The sequence below is a fragment of the Malurus melanocephalus genome, unplaced genomic scaffold (genome assembly GCF_030028575.1).
Source record: "Malurus melanocephalus ecotype Western Australia unplaced genomic scaffold, MMel_1.1 scaffold_576, whole genome shotgun sequence".
Lineage (NCBI taxonomy): Eukaryota > Metazoa > Chordata > Aves > Passeriformes > Maluridae > Malurus > Malurus melanocephalus.
This window is the reverse complement of record NW_026623808.1, coordinates 129,616-156,060: the sequence shown is the minus strand read 5'-3', so window position 1 is coordinate 156,060 and position 26,445 is coordinate 129,616. Positions and strand designations below refer to the sequence as shown.

General features: G+C 38.4%; 1 protein-coding gene across 3 annotated transcripts in view; it reads left to right on the top strand.

The window, feature by feature from the left end:
* Positions 1-1,027: 1,027 nt before the first annotated feature.
* The window catches only part of ATP13A3 (ATPase 13A3), a 53,646-nt gene continuing 28,228 nt past the window's right edge, over positions 1,028-26,445 (top strand). For 2 of the 3 annotated variants that reach the window (XM_057382605.1, XM_057382603.1), the window contains exons 1-6: positions 1,028-1,082; positions 2,441-2,506; positions 20,673-20,766; positions 22,520-22,693; positions 23,436-23,606; positions 23,917-23,987. In XM_057382605.1, the coding sequence (XP_057238588.1) occupies positions 1,048-1,082; positions 2,441-2,506; positions 20,673-20,766; positions 22,520-22,693; positions 23,436-23,606; positions 23,917-23,987 (611 nt within the window). In that variant the 5' untranslated portion in view covers positions 1,028-1,047. The remainder of the gene's footprint in view (positions 1,083-2,440; positions 2,507-20,672; positions 20,767-22,519; positions 22,694-23,435; positions 23,607-23,916; positions 23,988-26,445) is intronic. The other variant, XM_057382604.1, reaches the window with a different exon arrangement.

Genomic DNA, 26,445 nt, shown 5'->3' with positions numbered 1-26,445 from the left:
CGGGGCCGGTGCCGTGGAGCGCGTCCCGCGGCCGGGTGAGCCCCGTGCCCGGGGAAGGGGCGCGCTGGCCGGGAGCGCGTGCGCGGTGTCCCGCCGCCGGTGTCCGGACACGTGCGGCGCTGCCCCGGCGGCTCGGCCGCCCCCCGCTCTGCCCAAGGGTCGCCGCGGGCTGGCGGGGCACCCTCGGCAGCTCGGGCAGCACTCCCCTGCCGCTTCCTCCGTCCTTTCAGCCCGGCCCCCGGCTCTGCCGGCGGTCCCGGTTACCGAACACGGCGCGTTCCGCTGCCTGAGCACACGTCAGCGTGTTCTGCAGTGGCGGGGTCGGTGGAGAATGCTGATGATCGTGTACCAAAGACAAACTTTGCAGTCCAAGATGAAGACTCAATGCGTSTCATCCTTTTTTCAGCACATGAGTCAGTGCATTCTGCTGCTGACAAAGGTTATAGAGCACGTTTGTATCAGCCCAGCCATGGAGACGGGGATCTCGCACTGCGAGCACCTCTGACARCCACTGCGTCATCTCACAGAGGAGGCCTGTTTATGCTTGTTCAGGAGTAAACARCTACTAGGTGAATTAAACACTGAGAATTCAAACAGAATTGATACTTAAGGTGAAGAAAATCTTAAGTATCCACAGTATTGGCACTGAAAGCTTGCTGCTATGACCAGTGCTGTGGCTTGCATGCTGGGATCAGTRTATCCCTGCAGGTGCTGTATTTGGAAGAGACTTTGGGAGCCCTTCAGGAAGCTGAGATAGCATAGCCTCCAGCAGTGGGAGATGATTAACTCTAAACTGTTCTAACATGAGTGCTGATAGTTGTCTGGCCTCGCTGTCTGACTGCTTCCTCTTCTGAGGTTGCTGAGTTTTTTGTGCCAGCTTTAGAATTCATTAATGTGTTTTCTTTGCAGTTTGCCCTCACTAGAATTGTGTGGTGTTTTCTTAGCAAGGGCTATCAAGATTATGTTTCATTTAGCCTATTCATTACACTGACTGTTCTTTTTGGTGTTTTTTCTTTTTTTGTTGTAGGTGACTCAGCTGTTGTATGTATGAGATTTGTCCATACACTGGCTCTTCAGACAAGGTTAGCAATGTTTTTCAGCCATCGGTTCCATCATGTTGGAAAGAATTGCTACTTTTATCTTTTCTTAAGTTGTTGTATGACACTGTTATGTCCTATAGAATACTGATTTTATTGAACTTGTGGAGAAACAGCTTTTTTGGTATTATTTAAGTTTACTCTGGTTTAAGTGAGGTCCTCATAAACTTGCTGTCCATATGTTAGTTTTATGGGTGACAGCAGTATGTCTTTACTGCACATTGAGAAAATRTTTGTCTTAGTATTTAGCATGGCAYTGATGGCTACGTACTGCTGCTTTTGTAAGCTGCTTTTTCTTGTTGGCTAATTACAAATACAATTTTACTGAGTTTAAAGAAAATATGCTATGTCAACTTTGAACTKTAAAATTGTCTTGGAAATTTATTGGTACTGATTTAACTCTCGTGACTTCTACRAAGCATATCATTAACATGTCTTAGTGGAACAAAAAATGTCATCTGTTGTTGGTTTAGTCACCTGAAAGAACACTGGCTTCTGGCTGTATGGAGTATTCCAGTGTGACCACCAGGAGAAAAATATTGCTCCAAGGTTATCAGCTTTTAAAGTGCTTTAGAAAAAGAGTAAGAGAGGKCTTTTTGTTAACTTTGGTTTTGGCCAGAGCTGACTGTCCATGACACAAGGAGGCAAAAGCAGTGAAAGGGGTCTGAGCGGTTCTGCAGACTCCATCAGAGCTGCTGGACAGCAGCTGCTGCCTTCCCAAATACCTCCCAGGAGCAATGGTGCTGTTCCAGGTGCTCTGCTTGGTGTCTTTCAGCAGTGTTCTGTAGACTTTGAACTCATCATGCTCTCATCCCTTAATTTTTTTTGTTAGTTGTGTCCTAGGACCAAACGTTTGTTCCTGTATTTCTTTTTTTTCTAGTCTGGGGAGGACCTCTTGGCATGGGTAGGCACTGATTCATCCCTAACCTGGAAACAGAGGGGTGGAAGGTCCCAGCTGCCTGGTCAGGAAGCTTGCAGTGCCTGATGAGGGAGTGTGGGGGCTGCCTAGCAGGAAGGGAAATTGCATCATAAAGTCTGAGTGATTGAGAAACTTTGTGATTCAGTCCTGTTCTGCTACTGTGCCATGTGACAGGCATGGTGCATCAGACAAGCTATTTTGCTGTGTTCCTAATAAATGATATTTAAAAAGGAAATTTAAAAAAGTTTGTATTGACATGGAGCCCTCAGATTATTTTTTCTTATTTGCCTTGAGGAAGTAGTATCCTTACTGTTTTCTGTGTGTAGTGTGGAGTATAAAACAGCCAACAAGCCATTGATTTTCTGTGGGATGAAGACAAATTCACTTTATTCTGTGGAAGTAAAATACCTTTTTATTGTTAAAGGCAGGTCCAAGTGGATTGTCCAGGTCATAGAGAAAATCTACTAGAACTGGAAACTGACATGGAAAGGTCAGGTTTTCATCAAGTGTTTTGACCATTGTACCCTTGTTCCTTTTTCTGGAAGCCTTTAGATAGTATTTGCTTTATTTCTGTAAGGAACACAAATCTTCAACAGGGGATTACTTTGACTTAGCTTGTCCAAGTTCYGTTGTAAAAATTATTACTTCTGTTGAGATGAATGTCTCTGTTGATTACTGTGCTTGAGCATCTTTAACTGCAGAGCAGGGAGCAYGGTTATAATGCTTTTCTTATTTAATGTTTGTGTGGTGTGAACGTGATAGTAACCAGTATGGAGAGACGGGATTTCATTCCTTTATTGCCTTGTGAAACAAAGTCCTTTAGTTAAATCTTGTAAAACTCTAGAATTTTGAAAATTAGAAAATTTTCAAATTTTGAAAATTAGGAAAAAAAAAGGTTTCCTTAATTTACTCTGTGGCCAAACCTTATCAACATAATGTAAAAATATGTTCTGTGTGTGTTCAGGCTCATCTTCTGAATGTCTGCAAGAACTGCATTGGAGAAGAAGGTCTGTTTAAAGTACATGGGTTTTGGGCAGGGATTACTGTTCTCTACAGCATGGCATCTAGTATGGTCAAACTTGCTTTGTGTCTGGAGTCATGTGCAGATGAGTAGTTTTTATGGATTTTACAGTGAAAAAAACCCCAGCATTCTGACTAGTGCATGGATCTGGTTGTGTTTAGCATGAAAGGGTTTGTACAAGACAAAAATCCTATTTCAAAAATCCTAATTTCACAATAAAACATTGAAAAAAACCGTTAAAATAACAGTAATCCAAAAATGTTTCCCTTTCACTGTTACACAATGAGCTAAAAATAGTTTTCATTCATAAAAAAACCTGCTTCCTTTGTTAAATAATCTGCATAGCAGAGAACAAAAGTTTATTTTGTAGTAAACTGTAATTGTATTATAGCTCCAAGTCTGACACCTTTATTCCTGATTGAAATAAGACTGTAAAGACTGTAAACTTTAATTTTTGGTAGGTGAAAGGCAGGCTTGAATTAAAAAAGGATGGGTGATTCACAGTTTCTCCTCAGGAGTTATGGATGTGATCTAAACAAAAAGCTGAAGTACTGTGTTTTGCTGCTCCTTTTGTAAAATGTATAATTTCAGCACCATCATCATGGAGCACTCTCCACTGATTGGGAGTGGGAAGGGGTCTCCCTGGCCATGGAATCTTGCTGGTGCCCTGAAGTGKTGAAGTGTCAATTACATCTGTAATCCTATCTGATTTACCAGAATTAGCTGTATTTGCATTCATTTTGTGTTTTCGTTTTTTCATTGTGTGTTTTTCATTTGAAATAATTATTCTTTTTTTGGTGGTTTCTTAGAACTGCAACATTGCATTGTTCATCTTAAAGCCGCTCTTTGGAAGAGGATGTGGTACTACAACTGGTAGCAAGTCCATTGCTTTTTAGTTGGATTGAGATTTTTTATGTGGTATTTAAGACTGAAAGATCATCCTTCAAAATCAAAATACCCAATTATTTTTTTTGACCTTTAGCAAAGTTATATGATGGTGATATTTTCAGTTTTAGRGGGTACATAGAGAACAAAAATGGCAGCCCCTTTAGATTTTATTCTAGCTAGAAGATGTCAAGATGAAAGGTGATAAATGGCAATGGCTGTGAAATCAGAGTTGATTCTTTTAAAGGGTAGGAGACAGAGCAGTGTAATGGGAAGGCTTTTGAGAAACAGAGTAGTAAGAGAAGCTTATATATGGCAAACCTTTACTGACTTTGGATGYGAGAAGAAAGTATAGATAGAGTGTGAAAGTAAGTCACATTATGAAGAACATGTGTAAAACAGTAGTAGAGAGAGATATCACAAAGGCTAAAGCTCAGATGGCATGGCAAGTAGCAAGAGAAATAAAAGCCAGCTACCTGTAAAAATATGTAAGTAGTGGGAGGAAGGTTGGGAAATGTCTCACTTGATTCAGTGGGAAGCTGGTGTRTCTGCAGAAGGTGCAGAACAGTTTAAGTGCCTGTTTTGCTTGCCTTCTTTCATGTAGTGCCATGCAGGTGCTTAATCTTACGAATACTTGTGATAAGGTAGTATTTTACACTTCAATGTACTTCTGCTAGATCTTTCTGTGTCTACTTGCTCTGATAAACTTCATTGTACAATTCTCAGAACAGCTCAAAAGTGTYATCTAGAGCTACTCAGAAGTACTAGAAGACTGGCAAAGGAAGAGTCTTCAGACAGTTGTAAGGGAGGAGAGCTGAGGAAGAGGAATTGCAGTCTGGCAGTTCAGTTTGTCTCAGTTTTTGCCATCAGTTGGGATTAATAAACAAATACTCTGTTTTCATGTGCGTGGATGATACAGCAGCATGAACTGATTTGTGGGAAAAGTAATTGTGTCCGAAATCTTAATACCTTTCTACTGCAAAACAGAAGGCTCTGTGGCTGTAGCAGAAGCAGTGGAGGTTTTGTCTTCTGGATTAATTGATTTAATAAGGTTTTCCTCCTTTTAATGGCCTCATAAGTAAATGGAAGCATGATCTGGAGGTAGGTGATCCTGTTTGGAGAACTGTAATTAACATTTCGGTGTTAAAATGAGAGGTTATGTTGAAGGGCTCTGTCCTGGTTATGGTTGCCTTTAATGAAAACATTAGTCAACTGACTGATTAAATGTGCATATTAAATTCTCAGGGACTGTGTGTTGGAGGACATGATGAGAGTTCAAAATAACCTGAAAAATAGCATGACATTCAATAGGGACAAATACAGAGTACTGCACTTAGGCAGGAATTGCCAGCTGTGGAAATGCAGGGTGAGGAATAACTGGTTAGCTACTAGAAAAAGGACCTGGGGGTGTACTGGATCACAAGTTGAACATGAGTCAGTGTCATGCAGTTTGCAGAAAAGACAAATATCTTACTGGGATGTTTAAACAGGAGTATTGTCTCAGAGATGTAAAGTTTAAGTCCACTGGCTTTATTTGCTGTTGGTGTACAGTCTGTGCAGACAGCATCTGTTTTGGGTGCCAGGATTCAAGAAGAATTTGGACTACTTGGAAGGAGTTCAGAGTAGAGAAATGTGAGTGATCAGAGTTCGAGGAAACAACTTCATAAATGTGGAAGAAAATCCAAGTTATTTTGGCAAGAGATRAGGAKTTCAAGGGGAATGTAAGAGATTTCAAGTATTTAAAAGATTTGTAAGAAGGAAATGCTTTTTTCAATGACCATGATGGACAGGTTGAAATGGGATTAAGTTTCATCACGGAAAATGCCAATTAAGCTTTTATCATTYCTTACAGTAAAAACAGTACTTGAAGAAGTCTTTACTCATGGCCATGAAGAGCAAATTTGTGTGTTTAGAAAGTATGGTATAAGGTTTAGGTAGCAGAATAGACTGCACCCACTGTTAATGTCCCTTTCTTCTCATTTTATAAGATTCTAGTTTTAGTTGGTGTCATGTTTGAGCCAATGAGGGAGAAATACASAGGATTCTTTTTGTCAGTCTCTTGGTCGAGTCATGAGAGTTTAGATCTTGTACAGTTCATATAGTTAGACCTGTGATGCTTGTATTGGTTTTGGAAACATAATGGTGTTTTGGATGTTACTTYCTTTTCTTGGATGCTGCCTCTTGCCAATGGAGCAAGTTTTCTTGCTCTGTCATAATTTTCAGGATGTTCTGAACCTCTGTGGTGGAGCTACTAAATGGTAGCAATGTGTGTGTGTGTTGAGTTAAGCCTAGCAGAGCACTGATGAATTTAATTCATTTTAGTAGTTTTAGTAGCTTCAGATTATTGCTTTAGATTTGGGTGATAATCCTGTTTCTCATCCATAATWACAAAGGTTCACCTTTGGCTTTGAAGATCTCTTTGCAATTCCCATACTGTGGTGTATTCACCACTACAGGAAACCTAAGTGAGMATGGACCCATTGCAAAGTGGAAGGTCCAGCTGCAAGTATAATCATGCTATTTTATACATAATTGTTTTTGTGCTCTGTAATAATTGCTTTTGATTGTCTGCAGCAGACAAAACAAAAGATCCAACTATTCCTTCTATTTCAGCAATTGATTTCTAAGATAACTGGAATGTGTGAAAACACTTGAATTAATCCTGTGCATTTCACTGTCATATCACATCTCCAAATCAATGAAGAAAAATACAGTTACCCTTATGAACTCTGCCCTTTAGATCTGCCATGGTGTTTCACRGCAACAATAGCAAGAGCTTATTTTCTGGAGGCTATGTTTAATGCAGCARTAGATAGCTAGAGCTGAAAGGTCAATGACAGAGATAATGATTGGCCTCCAATGGGGAGATTGTACAGTTACATTGCATTACCTGCCTGACTTTACCCTGTAATAATATTTRTTGAACTGTTTTGGGTACAGATTCATTTCCTGAAAAGTCCCTTTACTGTTTGCTAGAGAATTTTTTCTCTGAGCAGAGGGATATTTTTTATTACCTCAATTTCTCAAATGGGAGCTATTTTTATCTTAGAGGCATGGAGGGCTCTTAACRTATCTACCATTGTCTCTAAGTTGTGAAGGGTTGATCCAAAGCCCAGTGAATTCAAAGGGTTGTTCCATTGGCTTGAGCAGTCTTTGGCTGAGGGTGCTGCTGTCTGAAAGTGGTGCTTCTGTCACTAGAGCAGTACTCCAGATCTGACAAGCCAGCAAAAAGCTCTTTTCAGACCAACTGGTAATTCAAATGGAAACATAAAAGAGATGTCAAATGTGCAGTCTTGCAGAGTGCATTCTTTAGATTAACCCTATCTTCAGTTGGTCCATTTGATGAGGACCACAAAACCTTATGTAGTGCAATGTCAAGAGGGTCTCGACATTACTTTCCTGCATCATAGCCATTCTTTATTGTTAGAGGCAGCCTCCTGAGCCTTGTTACTGGCAATATTGACAACTTGTGTTTTAGTAAGGAGTAATGGTGTTGAGTCCAGTTCAKACAGCCTGACTTTAAATGCCAACAGTGTGTCGATGAAATGCAGGTTCTGCCTGTTACAGTTGTGCTGCTGTGATGGCTCTGTGCTGCTTGAGTGACATCAACCTGGGGTGAAGGGCATGAGTCTGGAGCAGAGGCAGACTTAATGTATCTGAGTGAACTGAAGCGCTTGGGAAGCCATTGCTGTGTAGTCTTATGTTGGTTGAAAATTTACTTGTGCTCCTAACTTCTTAATTTTTCTTAGTTCATCTGCAAGTTTTAATTTTTGTTAGCAATGCGAGTTGCAGTTTTAATGACCTTGTCTTTTCCAGGAGAAATAACTTCAGCAATGAACAGGCAAAAATGTAGAAATGCAYGAATTTCACAAAACAAATTGCATGCCTTTTGTAAAGCGAGAGTGCAATGAAAAATAACTTAGGGCCTTGTCAGCCTAACAGAGTCCTTAACCAGTAGTGTGCAGATGGAGGTGTCCTCATAGCACTCTTCCTTCTGCAACCTTTTCCATTATCTAGCAACATCCCTTTCTCAGAGAGAGGCAGGCTTTTTCATTAGGGAGACTGTTGTCATAATTGCATTCTGAGCATGTTCTGGAGGATTTTTATACCTTAAAYTGGTACTGGTATGCTGGTAGAATTTGTAACCCCAGTTCTTAGCCTGTGGTCATTTCAGTAGTGACTRTCTGCTATGTTAAATAGCTGCTGTCTCTTTGCTGGAGATGCTGTTCCACATAACTTCATTGCTGGAACAGGACATAGAAATCTTTGGCTCTGGTTTCAGTGCAAAGTRTTTGGAATTTGTGTAGTCTGCACCTTGCGTTTGGAACAAACACAGTCTCAGTTTTTTCTGCTTGCTGTCATCCTCTGCTGGCATAAATGTCTGGAAAGATATAGTATCTTAAATGCCATAATTGTCTGTGTAGCTGAAGTCAGATAACACTGGTACGTAACACTCATGGGTGTGGTAGAACTCACACAGCTTGTAGTCAGACAGTAGTGCTGGTTGATGAGGTACTGTCAGCAGAAGATGCATTGGGTTGAGAGTATTTTGKTGTGCACCCTGAGAAAATACTTTCTGTTGGCCTATTGCTAAATGGAAGTAGTTGACCTTTTGTAAAGCTCTCTTTTCTTGGAGACTGTAATTTTTAGTAGTGCAGACACTKAGCTATACCTAGGCAGTTGAGTTTGCTAGGTTTGTTGAGCAGTATTTTGTGGAGAATAATCTGCTTGGTGTTTTGCTCCCACCTTACTTTTGCTAGATTCCTTAAGTGTATATTTTATATCTATGCTTTCCTCTGTCAGAGAACATCCTCATTCTTTGGATACACATAGTGTGGTAGTATATACAACTATTGAAATGGACTTTGTACCTATAACATCCTCTTGAAAGGTTGTAAAAATGTAGTAACTTGTCCCATAGGAATAAGGTAGTGTTCAGAACTTCAGTCTTTTTCAAAACATTTTTGATTATTTTGCTTMTATTCAGTTAAGTAGTTGCTTGGCAGTTTCCTTTTCCAAATGCTGTAGTCATGGAGAAACCAAAGTGCATGTTCATAAAGCTGATAGACTGAGGGTCAAAATAAGGGAAAAATAAATCCTCTCTGAACTCAGGAGTTCTTTGMAGGATGTTGGCAACCTTAAGATGTGCCAAAAAGTAATTTAAAAAACCCTAGCAAAAATCCAGTTAGTACTAAATAAGATGATAGAGGTTTTAGCTCATGAAACTCTCGAACTTCAAGTCCCTGGGACTGGAGATTGTGTGCTGGGGAGCATCATTACGTGACTCTCTGTGYTGTCTCCTCAACTGTGGGGGAAATGCACGTTTGATCTGACCTTTCTGGCCCGTTGTTTTGTTGCTCTGTTAGCCTCCAGCTCGGCTTTCTGTTCTTCGTGGCTTTGATACAAAGAGTATGGAGTTAAAGCTACTTGGGCATTTAATATATGTGAAATTGTGGCAGTCCTTAGTGGTGCCTTAGGAAGCTGACCTCTGTTTTCATCTAGCATTTATGAAAAAACAAGGCTGATGGGGGAAATCTGAGTCAAGCATGTAGACTAGAGCTATCTGGGAAGAGGCTACTTCTGAGTATTTGGTTAGACAGTGGTGGTATTTCAGTTAGTGAGGTCAATGCTTGAGGAAAAGGTTCTTCTTGATACAATGTACTTGAAACATTTCAGTCTTGCTTTTAAGAAAACTAACTTCACTCCTCGCAGCAGAGAAGACAGATACAGTTACATCTCCTAGTTCTGTTACAAAAATTTTTGTAGGCCGGCAAAGAAAGAAAAGTTATTTCAGAGAGAAATAAAATTATTGCTCTAGACAAGATATGTTAAGACTGAATTTCTCCTTTAAGGTAACTGCAGGATAAAAGTTAACTATAAATGGAATGATAAGCAAAAGCTATTACTTATGGAAGAAGCAAAACTCAAGACCTTTACTGATGGTCATTAGGACTGAGAAGATTGCAGGAGCTGAAGGCACATGCCTTGTCAGATTTTTGCAGTCTGTTTCCATTATACAGGAGATGTCTCCCACTGCTGATGTTGTGGAAGTCATTCCCAAGGGGCACAGAAGCACTGCACATTGTCAGTTAAACTGAGCTATTTAAGGTAATGATGAAATGTATTGTAGTAGGACACAGGAGTTAATTTAATTTCATGGATTGTAGAAGTCCTTCTCTGAAATCTAACTGTTTACTAAATCTCTAAAGTTCTTTGGGTGTGTAGGACTGTTCTGAATGACTGGGACATAGTAGCTAGATGGATRTGGGCCAAGGTTTACATTACAAGCAAGGAGGCATGGAGTTAAATGTTACAGTCCTGTGTGTCTGTTCTCTTCTTGTCTTTGTCAGACTTGTTTTCATGGAAATAGTTCAACTTTTCCCCCTTGATTTTCTCATCTTGCCTCATATGGTAGTTCTGGGAGTAAAAAAATAATTTTCAAGAGCTCAGCTGTCATGTCCATGTAAATTCCCGTGCATAAGAAAATTGTCCTCTACAGCAGTCCAGTCTTGGAATGGGACTTGTTTGAAGATTTTTCTGTTAATTATTTCAGTTACTGTAATTTGAGATCAAGGCAGATAAATTGTCATGGATGACATCTTGAATTTAATTTTTTATACAGCTTTTTAACTTTAATATTTAGTGTTGTTKTATGATATTTAGAGTTTTAGCAGTTTCTGTCATGCACAGTATTTCTATTGATTGACGAGTTGTTTGCACACAGGAGCTCTTTCCTTGAAGTGTTWCTGATCTAAGTAAAGTGAATGTGCCACATACTTCAGGCTTTGTGTCAATTTATTATGATTATTTAAAAAAAATTGTGCTTTCAGTAAACATTGGAAACCCCAGGTTTTATGTATAGATTTTTTTACAGAATACATTTTTAGAGGTGAGTACAATTTGGTGCTATTTCTGTTGTTGTGGAATATGCTCTTTCATTGCGCATGTTTTGTAGTTACATAGTGGAACTTAAGAATCTCTTTTACATTTTGACTTCAGGAAACTGAAGAAATACTGCTGCTTTTTCTGMGAATGCTTGGTTGAAAGCAGTGAAAGGTACTAAGTCATTATTGGGAGGGGAAAGGAAGATACTAAAACTGATTGCCTGCTTATGATGAGTGTGACTGTGCTGTAGTTATATCTGTATGCAACTATATGTGCTTCTGAGGGAACAAAAGTTTAATGTTTAAACTTTAGAGGAAAGTTCATGTCTTGTGATTGGTCTGGTTGTGTTTGATGATCTCCTTGCAGAAAAAGAGAAATTTGATTCAAATGTTCTTACGTTAACCTCAAAAATATTTTCCAAGAATTTAAGAGGAAGAGGAAAAAAAGTCATTGCCTCMTTTTATTGAGCATCCATACTACAAAAGCAAATATATCCCAGGAAGCAGATACTCTACATTGCACAATAAGGCGGCAGCCACACAGGAAAGGTTGGGYTCTTGGCACAGCCCCTAAGGGGAAATGCTTCCTTGAAAGGACCCATTGTTGCTGGGTCCAGGTCTTCAGACTCCTAGTTCTCCACTAGAATGGCTGTGGGTCTCCTGGTGCTGGGATGGGGCATCTTTGCCATCCCCATTATCTAACAATAATAGTCTTGGTTATTTAATCCCATAGAAGAACTGAGTAAAGTTCACTTTACTCATGTGAGAAAGGAAMAGTTTCTTTGGAAACAGCTTCACTGCTCAGCTATTGAGAGCTCACCCTGGSTGTAATGGCGCCATGCCTTACCCAAGATGTTTGGAACAGTTTTACTTTCTCTTCCAAGAAGAAACAAAACAGGGTCTGTGAATTCTAACCCAAATGTCTGGTATACTCTTCCAAGAGAGAAAAGGGCTAATAAGCATCCAAAATAAATGTATGCTTTGTTGGATTCCCTGACTGTGGGACAGGTCTTCTTTCCCTCATGGCAGCTAGGTAGGCGATCCAGAAATCTGAAAGGAAATGGGTAAAGACTGTTTCTKTGAGCTTAAGAGTGGGAACAAGCTTTGGGTGAAGGTGATTTTGGTGCTTGGTTTTTCAGTTTAAAATTTTCATTAATGTGAATAGTTGCTGCATGAAGTAAGATAAATGAGATGCTGGGAAGGATAGGTGATTAAATGCTTGACTAATTGTCCTTGAGATGACCAGCAGCTTTCCTAAATTCTCTTCCAACGTATCTTCAAATTCTACTTTGCTSCTGCATTAATAACAAATTTCTAAGTGGTCTGAAAATAATGATCTGAAGACCGATTAGAAAGTAAGTTTTGAGTGTAGTATTGGCTATAGTACTTYGTTATCATGATGAATTGACATACTGAGTTTATTGTTAGATGTAGAATTATCTTTCCTTAATGTAGCTTGTACTCTACTATAAACACTGCAATTGCTATTACAGCCTGCAAAAAGTATACTTTACAAAGAATACACTCTACAAATGTAAATACAATTTTGGTTTGGTGATTGTTGGATACAATGGTCTTCCTTAAGCCTAAACACAGAAACAAAAGCTTGCATTATAACAGAAAGCCTAAGATGGGAAGTGATAAAATAGGTATTGAGTGGAGGGCTTTGTTAAAATTTAGCTCGTGTACTTGTAAAATTTCCATGTATTCATGAAACTATTATGTCATTCTTATTGTTAGAGYTTGGTTAGTTGACTAAAGTGTTAAGCTTTGTTTGTAGTACAAATTATAACCTTAACTCCTTTCAAAATATAGTTGGAGGAATATTGATCTTCCATAGTTATTTTAGTTTGTATGTCTTACCCAAGCATCTGTTGTACACTATGTGGATAACTTTGTATTTAAGGGTTCAGCTGCAAGTTACTGGAGAGCTATAAATGGCATCAGCTCCCTTTTTTATAAGATGCATTTCTTAGGGTGATGGTGCCTCTCAAGTAGAGTATCTGGGAAGTGAAAGTTTTACCAGTGCTTTTAAACTATATGTATAAGCTTATGGCCGTGCATGTTGAAGTAAAAGTAACCTTTTAGTTTTCATGGTCACAAAAGCATGACAGCCCCAAGTCTTTAGCTCAGTTGTGTATCACCTGTAAAGGGATTTGTTTGAGTTTCAAAGTGATCTTYGAGTGACATGGGTTTTTATGTTTTGGGGACAGGCACAAATGCTCTCACATGTGGTGGCAAGCCTGCCAGGTGGTGTGAGACATCTCTAGCATTGTGCTGCATCTCAGACATGTGGATCCTTCCTAGTCCAGGGTGCAGCAAAATCCATCTGGCACACACCATGGCTGTGGTGTCCTGGGTGCCTGCAACAGTGGTACATATCTGAGAAGCAAAATGTGGAATGCAGGCATCCCTGTGTACAGAAGCTCYTTGGAGACTGAGAATCCATAAAAACGAACTCGGAACTCTTTCTTTTGAAGAGGTACAGAGACTGATGATGAATCCTGATAATAATAGACTGATGACAAGGTGTCATAGTGTATATTTCAGCAGGACTTTCTTATTCCCATTTAAATGACTCCTAGTTTTTAATTGCAAGTCTTTWAAAATGGTCCTTTTTTTCATTCTGAGTGGCTGCAGGTTCTGCCCATCTGTTTCAAAAGCTGCCAGTGGAGGAATTTTAGGATATTATTTTTGTAGATGCTAAAATAGGATATCTTAGGTAAAGGAGAACAGCTGGAAAGGACTTATGTCCAAAACACCGTGGGCAGAAATTTTGGATTCATCCCTTGCAAGCTTGAAATGTTGTGTTCAAATTTGCTTTCTTGTTGATTGATTTTTAGCATGTGCAGCATGTTATGAAGGATGTTTTGAGAAGAATGTACTTGTAAATATTCTATGATTTTTTTTTCTGTTCCTTACATATTCTTAGCCTTGCATCCTTGTCCATTTATTTATTGTTAGAGCACGTTTTAAAAGACCTCAGTGTTTTTGGTTCAGCTTTTCAGGTATTGTATGTGGAACTCATTGGCAGTTGGCGTGGGCAGGAGCTGCAGACTCAAGTAGTAATAGCTGATAAGACTTTTCCTTGTATTTTTATAGCTGCATTCRAAAGTGTGCCTTTTCTGGATCATGGTCTCCTAAGCTGTACCTAGAACTTCTTTCCTTGCCCACTGGCAGTTCTGACAGGAGGATAAATATTCTAGATGCACTAAAAGCAGATGTATCAAATGCAGCTTTGCATGGCCAGTGCTGTCAAGTTTGTACAGACCAAGAGGTCTCTTAAGCACAGTGGCAGAGGAGGTCTTGGTGGGAAATGTTTCCATAGTCTGGGAGAAGGAAGTTCTTAAAACTTCTGGAATAATTTTGAAGAAGCATTTTCATTGTTTTTTACTGCTGGTACTTAGCTAAGAGGTRCATTGTTTTGTATGCAGATGGTCATATTACAGCATTCAAATTTTGAAATACCTTTAATATTCAGAACATCTTTTGGCATTTGGCCTGAGGTATGAGTGCTGAACTGTCTCCTTGGATGTGCCAAATGATCCTTTGCAGCGCCTGATGCACAGCCCTTGAAAAGGTGGTGTCTACAGCAGGGCAAAAGAATGCCCTCAACATTCTGTCAGTCAYTTAGGAAAATAAACTGYCAACTTCTGCTAATGGTCAGCTATAGCCCAAGCTGAGTTTTCATCTTTCCTAAGAAGCTGGATATATTTTCTTAGAAGATACATTTGTTCGTCTTCCTGGCCTGTTATGGATCTTCCAGTTCGAGTRTTTCTTCAGTTTTAATTTCATTACTGCCAGTATGGCAGAGATTGAGCATTAGCTGATGTTTTGGGTATCTGAAGCAACTCTCTTCATTTTAGGCCCATTGCATGAATCCCCAAAACTTTTACTATAGTAGAAAAAATGGACTGTTTGGTAAGTGATCTCAGTGTGTGGGAATCTCATAGTAGTGGAAGAAGAGAATACATCCTAGTGGCAAACATTGCCTTTGTAAGGTTTGCTCCCTTTTCAGTTGATTTCTTCTTGAGGTGAAGTGTTGAAAGTATGGCTCTAAAGTGCACAAATGTTTAATTCCTGAGTGACCTAAATAATGTTTGGCTTTCTAGTTGCAAAAAAAACCCCCCTTTTTTTTTTTTCCTGTGTTTTGGCAGCTTGTTGGGATACAGTTGAAGATGATTGCTTTCAAGGTGTTTTTAAATTCAGAAATATGAAAGGCTTTTAATGACATCAAGCTATTTAGAAACTTAATTTTTAACTACAGACCTGTAAAGTGTCTCTTAGTGAATATTTGTTGTTAATAAGTTCTGGAAGAGGAGTTTTAGTCCTTTAAGTAGCCTGTTTGAACCCAGGAGAGCCATGCGAGTCACTTGCTAGGACAATAGCTCAGATGTCAGGAATAGGAATCATGTTTGATTGTTTTGTAGACAGGTCAGTCAGGTTTTTTTCGTTCTTAATTTTCTTCCTGTATTGGTTTACTTTGTTTGATTTATTTAYTGAGMRTGATTACAYAGGGTGCTGAGGAAGATTGAGTCGTATTAGTCTTTGCAGAGGTGAATTTGAAGTTTGGCCTCTCTCATGTGTKTCTCATGTTTTTTCTGTCTGCCTTGTTACATCTCTTCATTTGCCCTTTGTGTTCTTATCATGGCAGAGTTGGTTGAGCCTTGTCTGGTACAGAAAAGTACCTTGTTTCTGTGATGTTCRGGTAGTGACAAAGTTCACTTTCTTAGCTTTGCAGCAGTCGGTCTCTAAAGGTCGTCTGACTTGGTGTATATGATTGCTTGGGTTATGCACTGTGATAAAATGTAAAATGCTGAGAGTGAGAAATGTGTGCATTTCTGACCTGCTGCCTTTAGCTCCTTGAAATGAATGTTGTTGTCTTCACTCACAAGCRCTGTAAATACAAGGAAGGGTTGGGTCAGAAGCATAGATGCTTTTAGCTGGGCAGATAGTATCAGGACTCGTGCATAGCCCTGCAAGTGTCTGCAGGCTCCTGGGGAGGCATTTGTTGTTTGAATAGAAGGAGCTGGACCGGGTGGCTGATGCCTGGAAGCGCAGCCTCCGCGCCAGCCCGGCCACAGTCTTGCAATTGTTCAGCCACACTGGAGGGAAGAGGGAAAAAAAAAAGCATTCCAAGCAGTGCCAAATTTTCTTTGATATGTTAATCTTTTGATAACAGTTTGAAAAGCCCTTGGAGACTTTTTTTAGATTTTAGACAAAATAGTTCATTTGTCAGGACTTCCCTTGTAGATAGGGTCTCCGTTATTAAGAACTGCCTCGCTAACTCATGGTAACAAAAGCAAGTGCAGAGGACAGCTGCTGGACTGCTTGTTGGTAAGAGAAACTATTAGTTATCACAGGACTTTTTACAAATATCTGAAAAAGAATAAAATAGGGAGTGTTTAAGATACAAATGTTTATGTACGTATTTTAAACAGGCAGATGATAAGAGCATAAGAAAAAGTAGTAACTCKGTAATTTTTTATGCATATCCATATGTGGATTTTATTAAAAACTTCAGCTTTCAAATTTACATTTTAATCTGAGAAATCTTAAATTCACCCAGTGATTGCAGGAGATACAAAAGGTTTCTTCTTCCATAGCTGTAATTTGTCCAGACTTWAAAATTTTTCTCTTGAAGCTATGAAATTTGCACTTATATTGAAAAACWGTAAGAAACAGATGGCAACAACGTGTATGAATTAGTTTTTAAGGATTGTGGAATTGGGACCAATGTTGAGGAAAATGGAAGATGTCTTTGTTTCTCACTCCTCAAATTAAATTCTAAGGGTAAAATTTGCACTGAAGTATTTTGCCAACTTTTAGAAAACTGACTTGAGGTAAGCCAGTAGTCCTTCAAAAGTGGACTTGCAGAACTCTTCACATGTACTGATGGAGACTTCTCTGGTGCTTTCAGAACAATTTCCTTAATAAATATGCTATGAGTTCACTTGCACCTTTTATACTGTTGCTACAAATGTTTATTACTTACAAATATTTTGGTACAGTTGCTTGGTATCCTGGTTGTTTAGACATGATAGATGAACAAATACAGAGTGATGTAGTAATTGAGAAAATGTGCCACATTTTCTTCACTGTGAGGGATGCCTATCATTTTATGCTTAGTACACTGCTATAATTTCTTCAGTGATCCAATTTGTGTTTTATTTTAGCTCCAAAATAGTAACAACTTGAGTCTAAAGCTGCAGGTGCTGTCCTGCTCACAGCTGCGTACTCCTCAGGACAGAGACAAATAGGAAATGCTGTTCTACTTAATTTTGATATACTGTATTTTGCAAAGTTGCAGATYTACTGTTTAAGCTTGTGACTCAAATGTATCCTCTTAGAAGTACTTACAGTTCAGATACTGTTCAGCTGATCTCTGGACCATTTGTTAAATTTATACCTACAGTGTTATAAAATGTTGCAAGTGATTTCATTTTTAATCTGAATRGCAAACAATGTTTTCTTTTACAGACTTTTTGGTATTTCCTACTTCTCTGACTCTAGAATATGTTTAGCTGCATAATAGCAACTYAATAAGTAAAAATTATGAGTGGAGTGATACTAACTTTCACCATTTCCGTTGGTTTTAAATGTCTGTAAAAGGTTGCTATTTTCACTTTGTCAAAGAGGGAGAGGATTTCTCCAACTATTAACTSCAGGGAACTTGGGCTGGAGAGAGGCTGAGTGGGAACCTGTAATGTACATCAGAGGCATATTATATATGGATAGTCCCATGTTAATATTGCTTATTGAAAGTGGATTTCAACCTCACTTCAATTTGAGTACTAGTAAAATGTCATACCCTCTCATGGTCTGAAAAGTCCAAGGTTTATTTTTAAATCTTTAATTAAAGTTTTAAAGTAGTGAAACATATAATTCCCCATCATATTATAGAAGGAAGGAAGTAAAACTCGACTGCAGATTGCTAAAGTCTCTTCTGAATTGGTAAGGTTTCTTCAATCTGACCCAGCAGCCTGAAGTCACCTGCAGGGGCAGCCCTGGGGAATCCATGTGGTGGTGTTCAACCCCAATTTTCATCAGGGCAGTGGGAAACAAATTCAAAGCAGTTACACATTTGAACTCTTGGTGATAGGCTTGGGCTGATGGTGTGCCAGAAGGGAGAAGATTGGAGAAAGAGTGCTGTTCTTTGTTGTGGAATAGGAATCATTTTCATGACCCATCAACTGAGAAAATATCTCTATAATGCTTTTTATGTTTAGAGATGTGWATTTGAGTTTAATATGGAAAATTACCAGCAGTGTGTGCCATGTTGAGAATGTGTGTATTGACGGTTGCTCAGTAAATGAGTCTGTATAAAATAATGCAGAAGGAGCTAATGATGTGAGTCAGAAATAGCCTCCTAATTCTCCTCATGTATTCCCTGTCTGATTTTACCCAGCTGTTCAAAGAACTTACTGRATCACTGGAATTATTGCTAGTGCTGAGATWTCCTTTTGTACTTCTTCAGACCCACAACTTGATGTTCCTTCCCAGCAGTGGAACAACCCTAAATGAAGGCAATTACACTTCTCTCTCATACTGTCGTGGTGTCCCATAAGGTTCCTGTGCTGACATGTTGGCCATATTGAAATCTCAGTTGAGATCCATTGATCTGGAAGCTGTTTGCATTTATTTTTCTGTCTGGAGTTTTCCTGTATCAAGTTCTTGCTTGATATGTCCATCAAGGTTGGAGAGTTGCCTACAGGCACCCTTTTTGATATTACTKTACATTATAKTGGGGAAGTRTGTGTTTGTTTAAGAGCAGACTAGWTCAAGTATGATTAATCTAATAATTCTTTCCTGGAGCTGTGAACTCTATYAGAAGTATAATTCTCTAAATACACAGAACTTTTTCTGGCTGCGTGAGTTCTTGATTGAAAATGTGATTTGTATGGTGTAYATAAGGTTGTTTGATGTCATTAATTCAAAGATTGTCCTCAGGARCTTTCTTAGCAATCCTGTGTAGATTTAGGACAGATTTTAACTGGTTTTATTTATTATCTGTATCTTTCCTAGAATAGAAAGCTGCTTAGTTAAAAAAAGTGGCAGTTTAAACAAAAATGAGGTTTAGAACTTCAGTGTCTTATATGGCTTAATTTCCAAACAAATCTGCAGTAAAATTACAGCATAGSTATAGAAAATGTTGAGCTTAATAAGGCAAGGGAAGTGTGAGCTGGTGTTCCAAAGGAGACAGTTGTTGCCAAGTTAGCTTCCTTCCATTCAGAACAAAATGCCAACTATATCAAGCACTCAATTTATAAAGAGCTGAGGTGCTTCTCACCTGAGACTGAGCTCTGTGCTGTGATGCAGTTCTCTCCTTTGAGAGCCTGTTTCTTCTGCTGGGACCTTATTCAGCAGTGGGAATAGATTTCTGAGGAGATCCAGATTTGGGTAGCAAAAGAAACCTTTTCTGTTGGGTTACTGCCTCAGTTATTGGGTTAACTGGAAAGTAGATGGTAGGTTGCAGAAAGCACGTGTGRATGTGATGATGTTGATAAGCTGCAGGAGCTGGGAGGAGGGACCCTTTGAAGCTGGCAGTGCTGGTGAATGTAAGTGCATGGATCCAAGGGCTGTCTTTGGGGGCATCTGACTTGGAGTCTGGTAAATTGGTTTGTGAAAATGTTGGGGAGTTAATGACAGAGAAGTTGGTAGTGACTGTACTTATATCATTGTGCTACCTAATAGTAGTAAAAGCCTGAAAAAGGACAATTAGAGTAGCTGCTTGTGCTGTGACTTAATACCTGAGGACTGGTTAAAAACTGTGGTAATAAATGCTGTCTTCCAAGAGATTTRTGTATGTGCAGTAAATAAAATTGAAGGCTGTACCATGTCAGTGCAGAGAATTATAGTTAATCCATAGTCTTGGTAGGTGAGCACTGGCTWTGTAGTGATTTTAATTGTGGTAGAYGTTCCTGTGCATTAATTATAAATTGTATACAATTGATGTGTATAGGGGTGCCCAGATGAAGGTTAGATGCAGTTTTAGTTTCAAAAATTGGTCTTTTTGACATGGTACTTGTGATTTTACTGCTTACGTGACTCAGGAAAATTCTGATAAACCTCTGAGTATGTTGTAGCCTTTGTTTCTAGTTCTCCCCCTTCGGAATCAGAATCTGTGTGCACTATATTCATCTCAGTGTCATATTTTTTCCATGTCTTTCTTTATTCATGAAAATTGTGATCATAATCTGTCCTCAAAGCATCTCTCAGATTAGCAACTGTGAGAGATTTTGATGCAAATTGAGTAGTAGAGGAACTGGAAGAAGAGGAAAGATTGATCAATAAGCATGTCTTGATTTAGAAATAATAAACTGGGGATGAAACTTTTTTAAGCATGTATTTATTTTTTTGCTTAGCTGAGAGGTGTAGATCTCAGGGATGCTGTGCCTTTCCTCTTGAAGGATAGTCTGGCTTCTGAAAGCATGTGATTGGAGCTATTACATGTAGAGTGATACAAATGTGTAATATTGACCTACTTAAAAGCTTTTTTTTACAGGATTAATTTACATTTCCATCATGAAGCTTGTAGAATGCACCAAAAACTGATTGCTGAATGTAGAATGTGGCCAAGTTAAATTGATACAAGCTTCTTTCCCCTCTTTTAAAGCCTGCTGTTTCTGCAGTATGTCACTTGCATTCATCTGGTGTTCAGTCGGAAAGCTTTAATAGAGCTCCTTGGACAGTTACTTCTGGAAACTAGTAACAGTGCAAATTGAAGATAAATAGTTATATTTTTTGAGTGTTGTTTTTTGTGAGTTTTATGTGTATGCAGTTACTGAAGGTAACTTGAAATAACCTAAAACTTAGRTATAAAATCAGTAATGTTGCTTCAATTTTTAATTGTTTTGTTGTTGAAGGTCTTCCATATCTCAAGTTGAGAAGTTCCATATCATACTAAACATGGAGAAAGAAGAAAAGAAATATGTCAATAAAGCAGAGGAAGATGAGATGGTAATTAATTCTGTTAATTTATCTTTATACAATGAAAGAAACATGCTATCAGAGTTTTCTGTTTAAAGGGGATGGATTGCATCAGGAAGTGTATTGTCTCAGTTTAAATCGATTTAACAATTTTATAAGGTTATCCTTGGCAATATTTTTTGGTGTTAAGAAATTAGTCTTGGGATGGGGAAGTTTTTCTTTGAGGACAGTAGTCCAGTAGATAACACATTTKGATGCTTAAAATTTCTTTTTTTACACATGAAAGTGGAAACAAAGTGGGTTGTGGTTTTGGTTTTTTTTTGTTATTACTATTATTTTGTTTTTGTGTGGTTAGTTGGGGTTTCTTCCATCCAAATCCTGGAGGCTTTTTGTTGTATTTTAAAACAGGTTAATGCTTCATTATGTGACTCAAAGGAGTAAGCTTTGACAGGAAAAAAGTCCTAGCAGCTAATCTTTAAATTTCTAGCCCACTCTGGGTTCATAAGGGGTTTTCTAGCCTAYTTAGTATATGTAGGGATTTTTKTTTTWWWWAAWKRWWMGKTTTCTGTGAATGGAAGTCYTTGTTCTGTCSTTGTGCACAGTGCTAGGAAAGCAGTTCTTCACTAGATAGCTGTAATAGAGAGTAAGCAAATGCATCTTAGAACAGGAGGAGATGCTTATGGCTTGATCACTAAAATAATTTTTTCTTGAGGAAATAATTTTATTTTGTCCTAAAAAAAATCGTTAACTTCTYTCACTGTCTTTCAGTCTCCTATTTTTATTGCTAAGGAGTGTTTTGGGGCTAACAGAGAATGGGCTTTATTTCTGTTTTTTGTCATCTGAAAAGGCAGCAAAACAAACTTTTGAAAAGCCTTTTCTTAGCAAAGGAGTTTAAACAATTTCTAACACTGCTTAATGCAAAGTAAAAAAAAATCCAAGTTCATGTCAATATGAACAATGGGTGGGACTCAATGGGAAATTTCATTACCCTTTTACAGCAGGAAATATAATCTAATGATGTAATGTGAAACTCAGGAATGTAATACAGTATCCAGTAAGTCACTAAATTATTTTCTGTTCCTGGCTGTCATCAAGTTAAGTTGGTGCTTGCACACTGAATACTTGGGGCTTTTAGAATGGGAGGAGAGGATTTTTCTAACTGGTGCAAGTTACAGAACCTTTGAGTGTGGCTTGGAGTTTGTAAAGTAGCATTTCTTGTTAAATGGCAGGCAAAATAAGCAAGAGTCTGTTAAAAAGTGGTGTTCGTTTTTTTTTTTCAGAATGTTTAAAATTCAGCYTGCAATAGTAATTCAAACTGTGAATGCTAGCTAATGAAATGCTATGTCAGAAAATCAGCATTTGACAAAACCACATGTTTCTGCTCTTAAATGTTTATCTGACTTGTGCTGTGACATGGTCAAAAATGTTGTTCACTGAGATTTAAGACAGGTTGTGTGGCGGCCTCAGTCCTTGGGGAGCAGTGCAGAGAGGAGACAGGTCCTGCAATGAAATGTTTTGCACAGTGTGGATGATCTGCCTCTGTCAGGCTTTTACTGATGTTTGTATTTCTGGCTAAGCAAAGCAGTGTTCCGTAATGCTTCCACTCCATCATGTATTAAGTGTTTCAAATCTTTCCTTCCCCCAGAAGAAAAAAAAAAAAAAAGAGGAAATGGTTTTGAAATTTGATCTGCTTTAAATACTGCACATTATGAAAAATTAATGTTGGCATCCTGAGCCAGAGTAATTAAGAGAGTCCTCATTAGTTGTTTCTACTTSCATGCAGGAGATCTATGGCTATGATCTGTGTCGCTGGAAGCTGGTGCTAGTTRCTGTAGGAGTGATCTGTTCTGGTGGCTTTCTTCTCCTCCTCCTCTACTGGATGCCTCAGTGGCGTGTGAAAGCAACGTGCAAAAGGACTACGCTTAAGGACTGTGAAGTGGTTCTGCTGAGAACAACTGTGAGTGTACAGRGGGATGTGCTTCTGCCACTTTGCAGTGTACACCAGTCCTTACCTGCACTGTAGTCCTGATGGTGTTCTACAGCACTGGCAGATCTGTGCTCCTTGGGACTGTGGCTTTACTGCCTCTGTGGGAAGACTGACAGCAGTTTGCAGTGGGCATAGCCAAAATAAAGCTTTCAATTTTAAGAATCAAATGCATAAATGCTGTTGTCATTGAAAGTTACAGAACAAATACCTTGTTGATGTAAGCTGAAACATGGCTTCCCCTCCCTTGTTCAGCAAAGATACCTTTGTTGAAGTAAGGTGTGACTGCTGACCCAAGTGTGCTTTGATTTCAAATGATTTTCTTCCTGCCCAATTGCTGTGTACAATCCCTGGTGATGATCTTTTATCAAGTCCTCAGTTACTTGCTGCAGGGTGGGTGCAGCTGAATGMATTGCAATCCCATAGTTCCTCTTACTTCAGAGCAGCTATATTAAATCATGAAGGCCTGAATATGTAAAACTTAAAGTACCAAGACTCATTGCCTACAAAAAATAGATATTTTGATTCAAAAAATATACTTTCAGAATAGCGGAGAGAAAATGAGTCTTAAGGTAGCTGGTACTAACTTGCAGATATGTTCTGTAATTATGTATGGGTTCTGCTAATCTGTTATCTGTGATTTTGCTACAGCTGTTGTAGTAAAACCCTGTTTAAATGCTCTTTCAACTAACTCATTTCTCCCTCTCTTTTTAAGGATGAGTTCAAGATATGGTTTTGTGCAAAGGTTCGCGTTATGCCTTCTTTRGGAGCCAATCCTTTACAGAATCCTAACCCTATAGTGCACAAGGTTTCAAATGGCCATGCTGTTCATTTCTCTGAATCTGCTGYAGAAGAGAATAAAAATGATTCRAAAACTTATTTGCCTGTAAGTAAAMCTGCAATACTATGCTGGCTAATTCTCAAGTACTATTGAGAATAAACACACACRGTATAGTACATGTGAGCTGCTACTTTTGTCTGAAAGGCTAACTCATTCTTTGGGTGGAACAGAAATCTCCTCAATAACCTGTTAGTGGAAACYGTGGAAAGCTTGAAAGRTTATGTTGAAAGAAAAGTATACATTTTTCAGTGAAKCTTTTCTAAATTCACTTTCTSTCACCTYTCAGAATAAAGTCAGTCARAAGAGAGGTGTTAAGTAATGCCAGTTTAACATCTATGTTTTGTTGCCCTTGCAGATTCGTTATTTCACACATCACAGTGTGAAGTATTTTTGGAATGATTCAGTTCAAAGTTTTGATGTTGTAAGGTAAGAATACTGTTTTCTTATGTGTTGTGCTTCAAACTGCATTYTTTAAAGAAATACAATAGCATACATAAGACCATGCTGAAAAGTGGGTGTTATTTTGTGAACAGCTGTTTTAGCTCATGGAGTATTTGTACCATAGTGAGCACAGGGAGATTTTAAGTTGGTGGGAATTTGGAAGGAAGGTGTTTGTTTAATCTGCCTTTATCAAGTGTGATTTGTGTAGGRTGATGGGCTGCATGCCTATGCAGGCTTTTTGCCTGCTCTTGGACTGTTATTTGAGAATCAGAGCACCTGTTCATGGACAGTAGTACTGCTTATATAAACACTCAAAAACTTTGTTTATGATGGAATAACTTAGGTTTTTTTATATTTTTATGTTATAACTTGTTTTTTTTTGCTTAGCTAGACCCAAAAGGAGTATCTAGGAAGAAGGAGAATTCACCCAATAATACCTTTTTGCTCATCTTTGTGTAGGTCTGTTGCTACAGTTTAGTGCAGTTGAGCTGGATCTGAGCCATCCTTTGTTACTCTTTAGTAACAAGAACAAGTCTATTGCACTGATAAAAAAATGTCTTTTAGTGGGCAGTACTAGCTTGTGTTGCACTGTATTTTCTTTTATCCAGCAGCATGTTGCATGATGTTAGGACTGAAGAGAGTTTTTCTTTCTGTGATAAGGCTTTCTCAWAGTGCTACAAGTTAAATGAGCACAGGCTTCTCCATTTCTGAGAACTGCCCATTAAAATTATAAACTGAGATCAGATATATAAAACCTCTTTTAGACTTAAATCARTGTTCACTGCATTGAACCATCATGTGGAGAGGTTCAAGCACTACATATAGAAAAAATTCTTAAGTGTGACTAAAGGAAAGCACAACAGCCAAAATTTCTCTTAGAAGGAACATACTTTGCCAATGTTGTTTTTTCCCAAAAAAAGTGTGTGTAAGTAATATGGGAAGTTATCAGCAATTAAAACAATTTTAAGAAATTATTGCATTATTGTAGAACAAGCAATTACAAAACTGAGCAGTCCTCATCTGGGAAGGTGGAAATGTCTCCGTTCATGAGTAAATAATTGAAGGCTTTGTATGCATTTTATCATACTAAGCCTCCCATAAAATACAGTTGTGCAGGTAGTGACACTCATAATTTTGCATTGCAGGCTCCTGTTTTCATGCCTATAGTGTTCCTAATTGAAATTGTTCAAAGGGAATAGTTCCCATAGATGAGATTAAGAAACCGTACTTTTATGTTAAGAACAGGTATTGGAAAAAAATCATGCGAATCCATGTGTTTAGAAAATAAAGTTGTTCCCAGCATTAAAGCAGTGACTTGGAACTTGGCATTTGTGGCTGTTTTACTGTGTCTTTTGATGTTCTTGTGATAACTCAGCCAATTTATAAGCCCTGGAAAAATCTCAGATATGCCTTGGGAAGTTATGTGAGCTTTTATTCAATCACATTCTTGCTGATAAGCCAAACYTTCATTTGTTTGATGTATTAGCCATGACTGAGCCTGGCCACTTGTTTAGTCAGGTACAGTAGCTGAGCTGGATATGATTTTTGAGCTATTGAATAATAAAGAGGAGAAAGGACTGGATCACAGACATACTGGATACTGTTAGAGCACTAAGTCACTATTGTACAAGGTCAGGTAGAAATGCCAGTTTGCTGTAACTTTTCTCTAAAGTGAATGAATGGTCTTGGAGTGAAGTTGCAGATACCACATGCAAAGCAATAGCTGAGCTTATGAATGATAAATATTCTGAAAAGTCTTTAAAAATTGTCCTTCTCCAAGATACGTTTTCTTACTCTGCTCTTCAGTTTATATTTATAAACCAAAAATTGGTATAACCTAATACCATGGTAGAGAATCAAGCTAGTACTTGTAAAGACACAGTATATGAGATAGAGGGCTTTATAGTAAAACCCTTAAAGCAGGCAGCACTCTTGTGATCTAAGCACAAACACTGCATCATAAAGAACATTCGTTTTGGACAGCCAAGTACCCAGGAGTACCAACACAAGTACCCAGTGACAGAACAGTTGGATCACATAATGAAAGGCTTAGCATGACACAGAATGGAGGCAAATTGAGATTTCTCAGGCAACTAATTCGATTGTAAGAGCTTGAATTTCATATCATTTGTTCTTTTTATATTACCATAATATTAAGATCACTGTTTTAAACACAGGAAATGCAAGTGTAATTGTTCTTGAACTAARTCAGACTCGGTAACATAGCCAAAGAGGATGCAACTCTGACCTTGAATGTCTGTTTTGTTTTAGCTACTGTCAACTGAATTTCTGAGTGGGTTGATGAGTGCTTTATATAATAAACTCTGCAGCACACATAGTTGTTTTTTTTTTTTTTTTAATGCTCTGGTAATTCAGACTGTGGCAGTAGTGTRAAAAACAGAGAACATCCTGCTAGAAGCTCTGTCTTTACATGGATATTGCA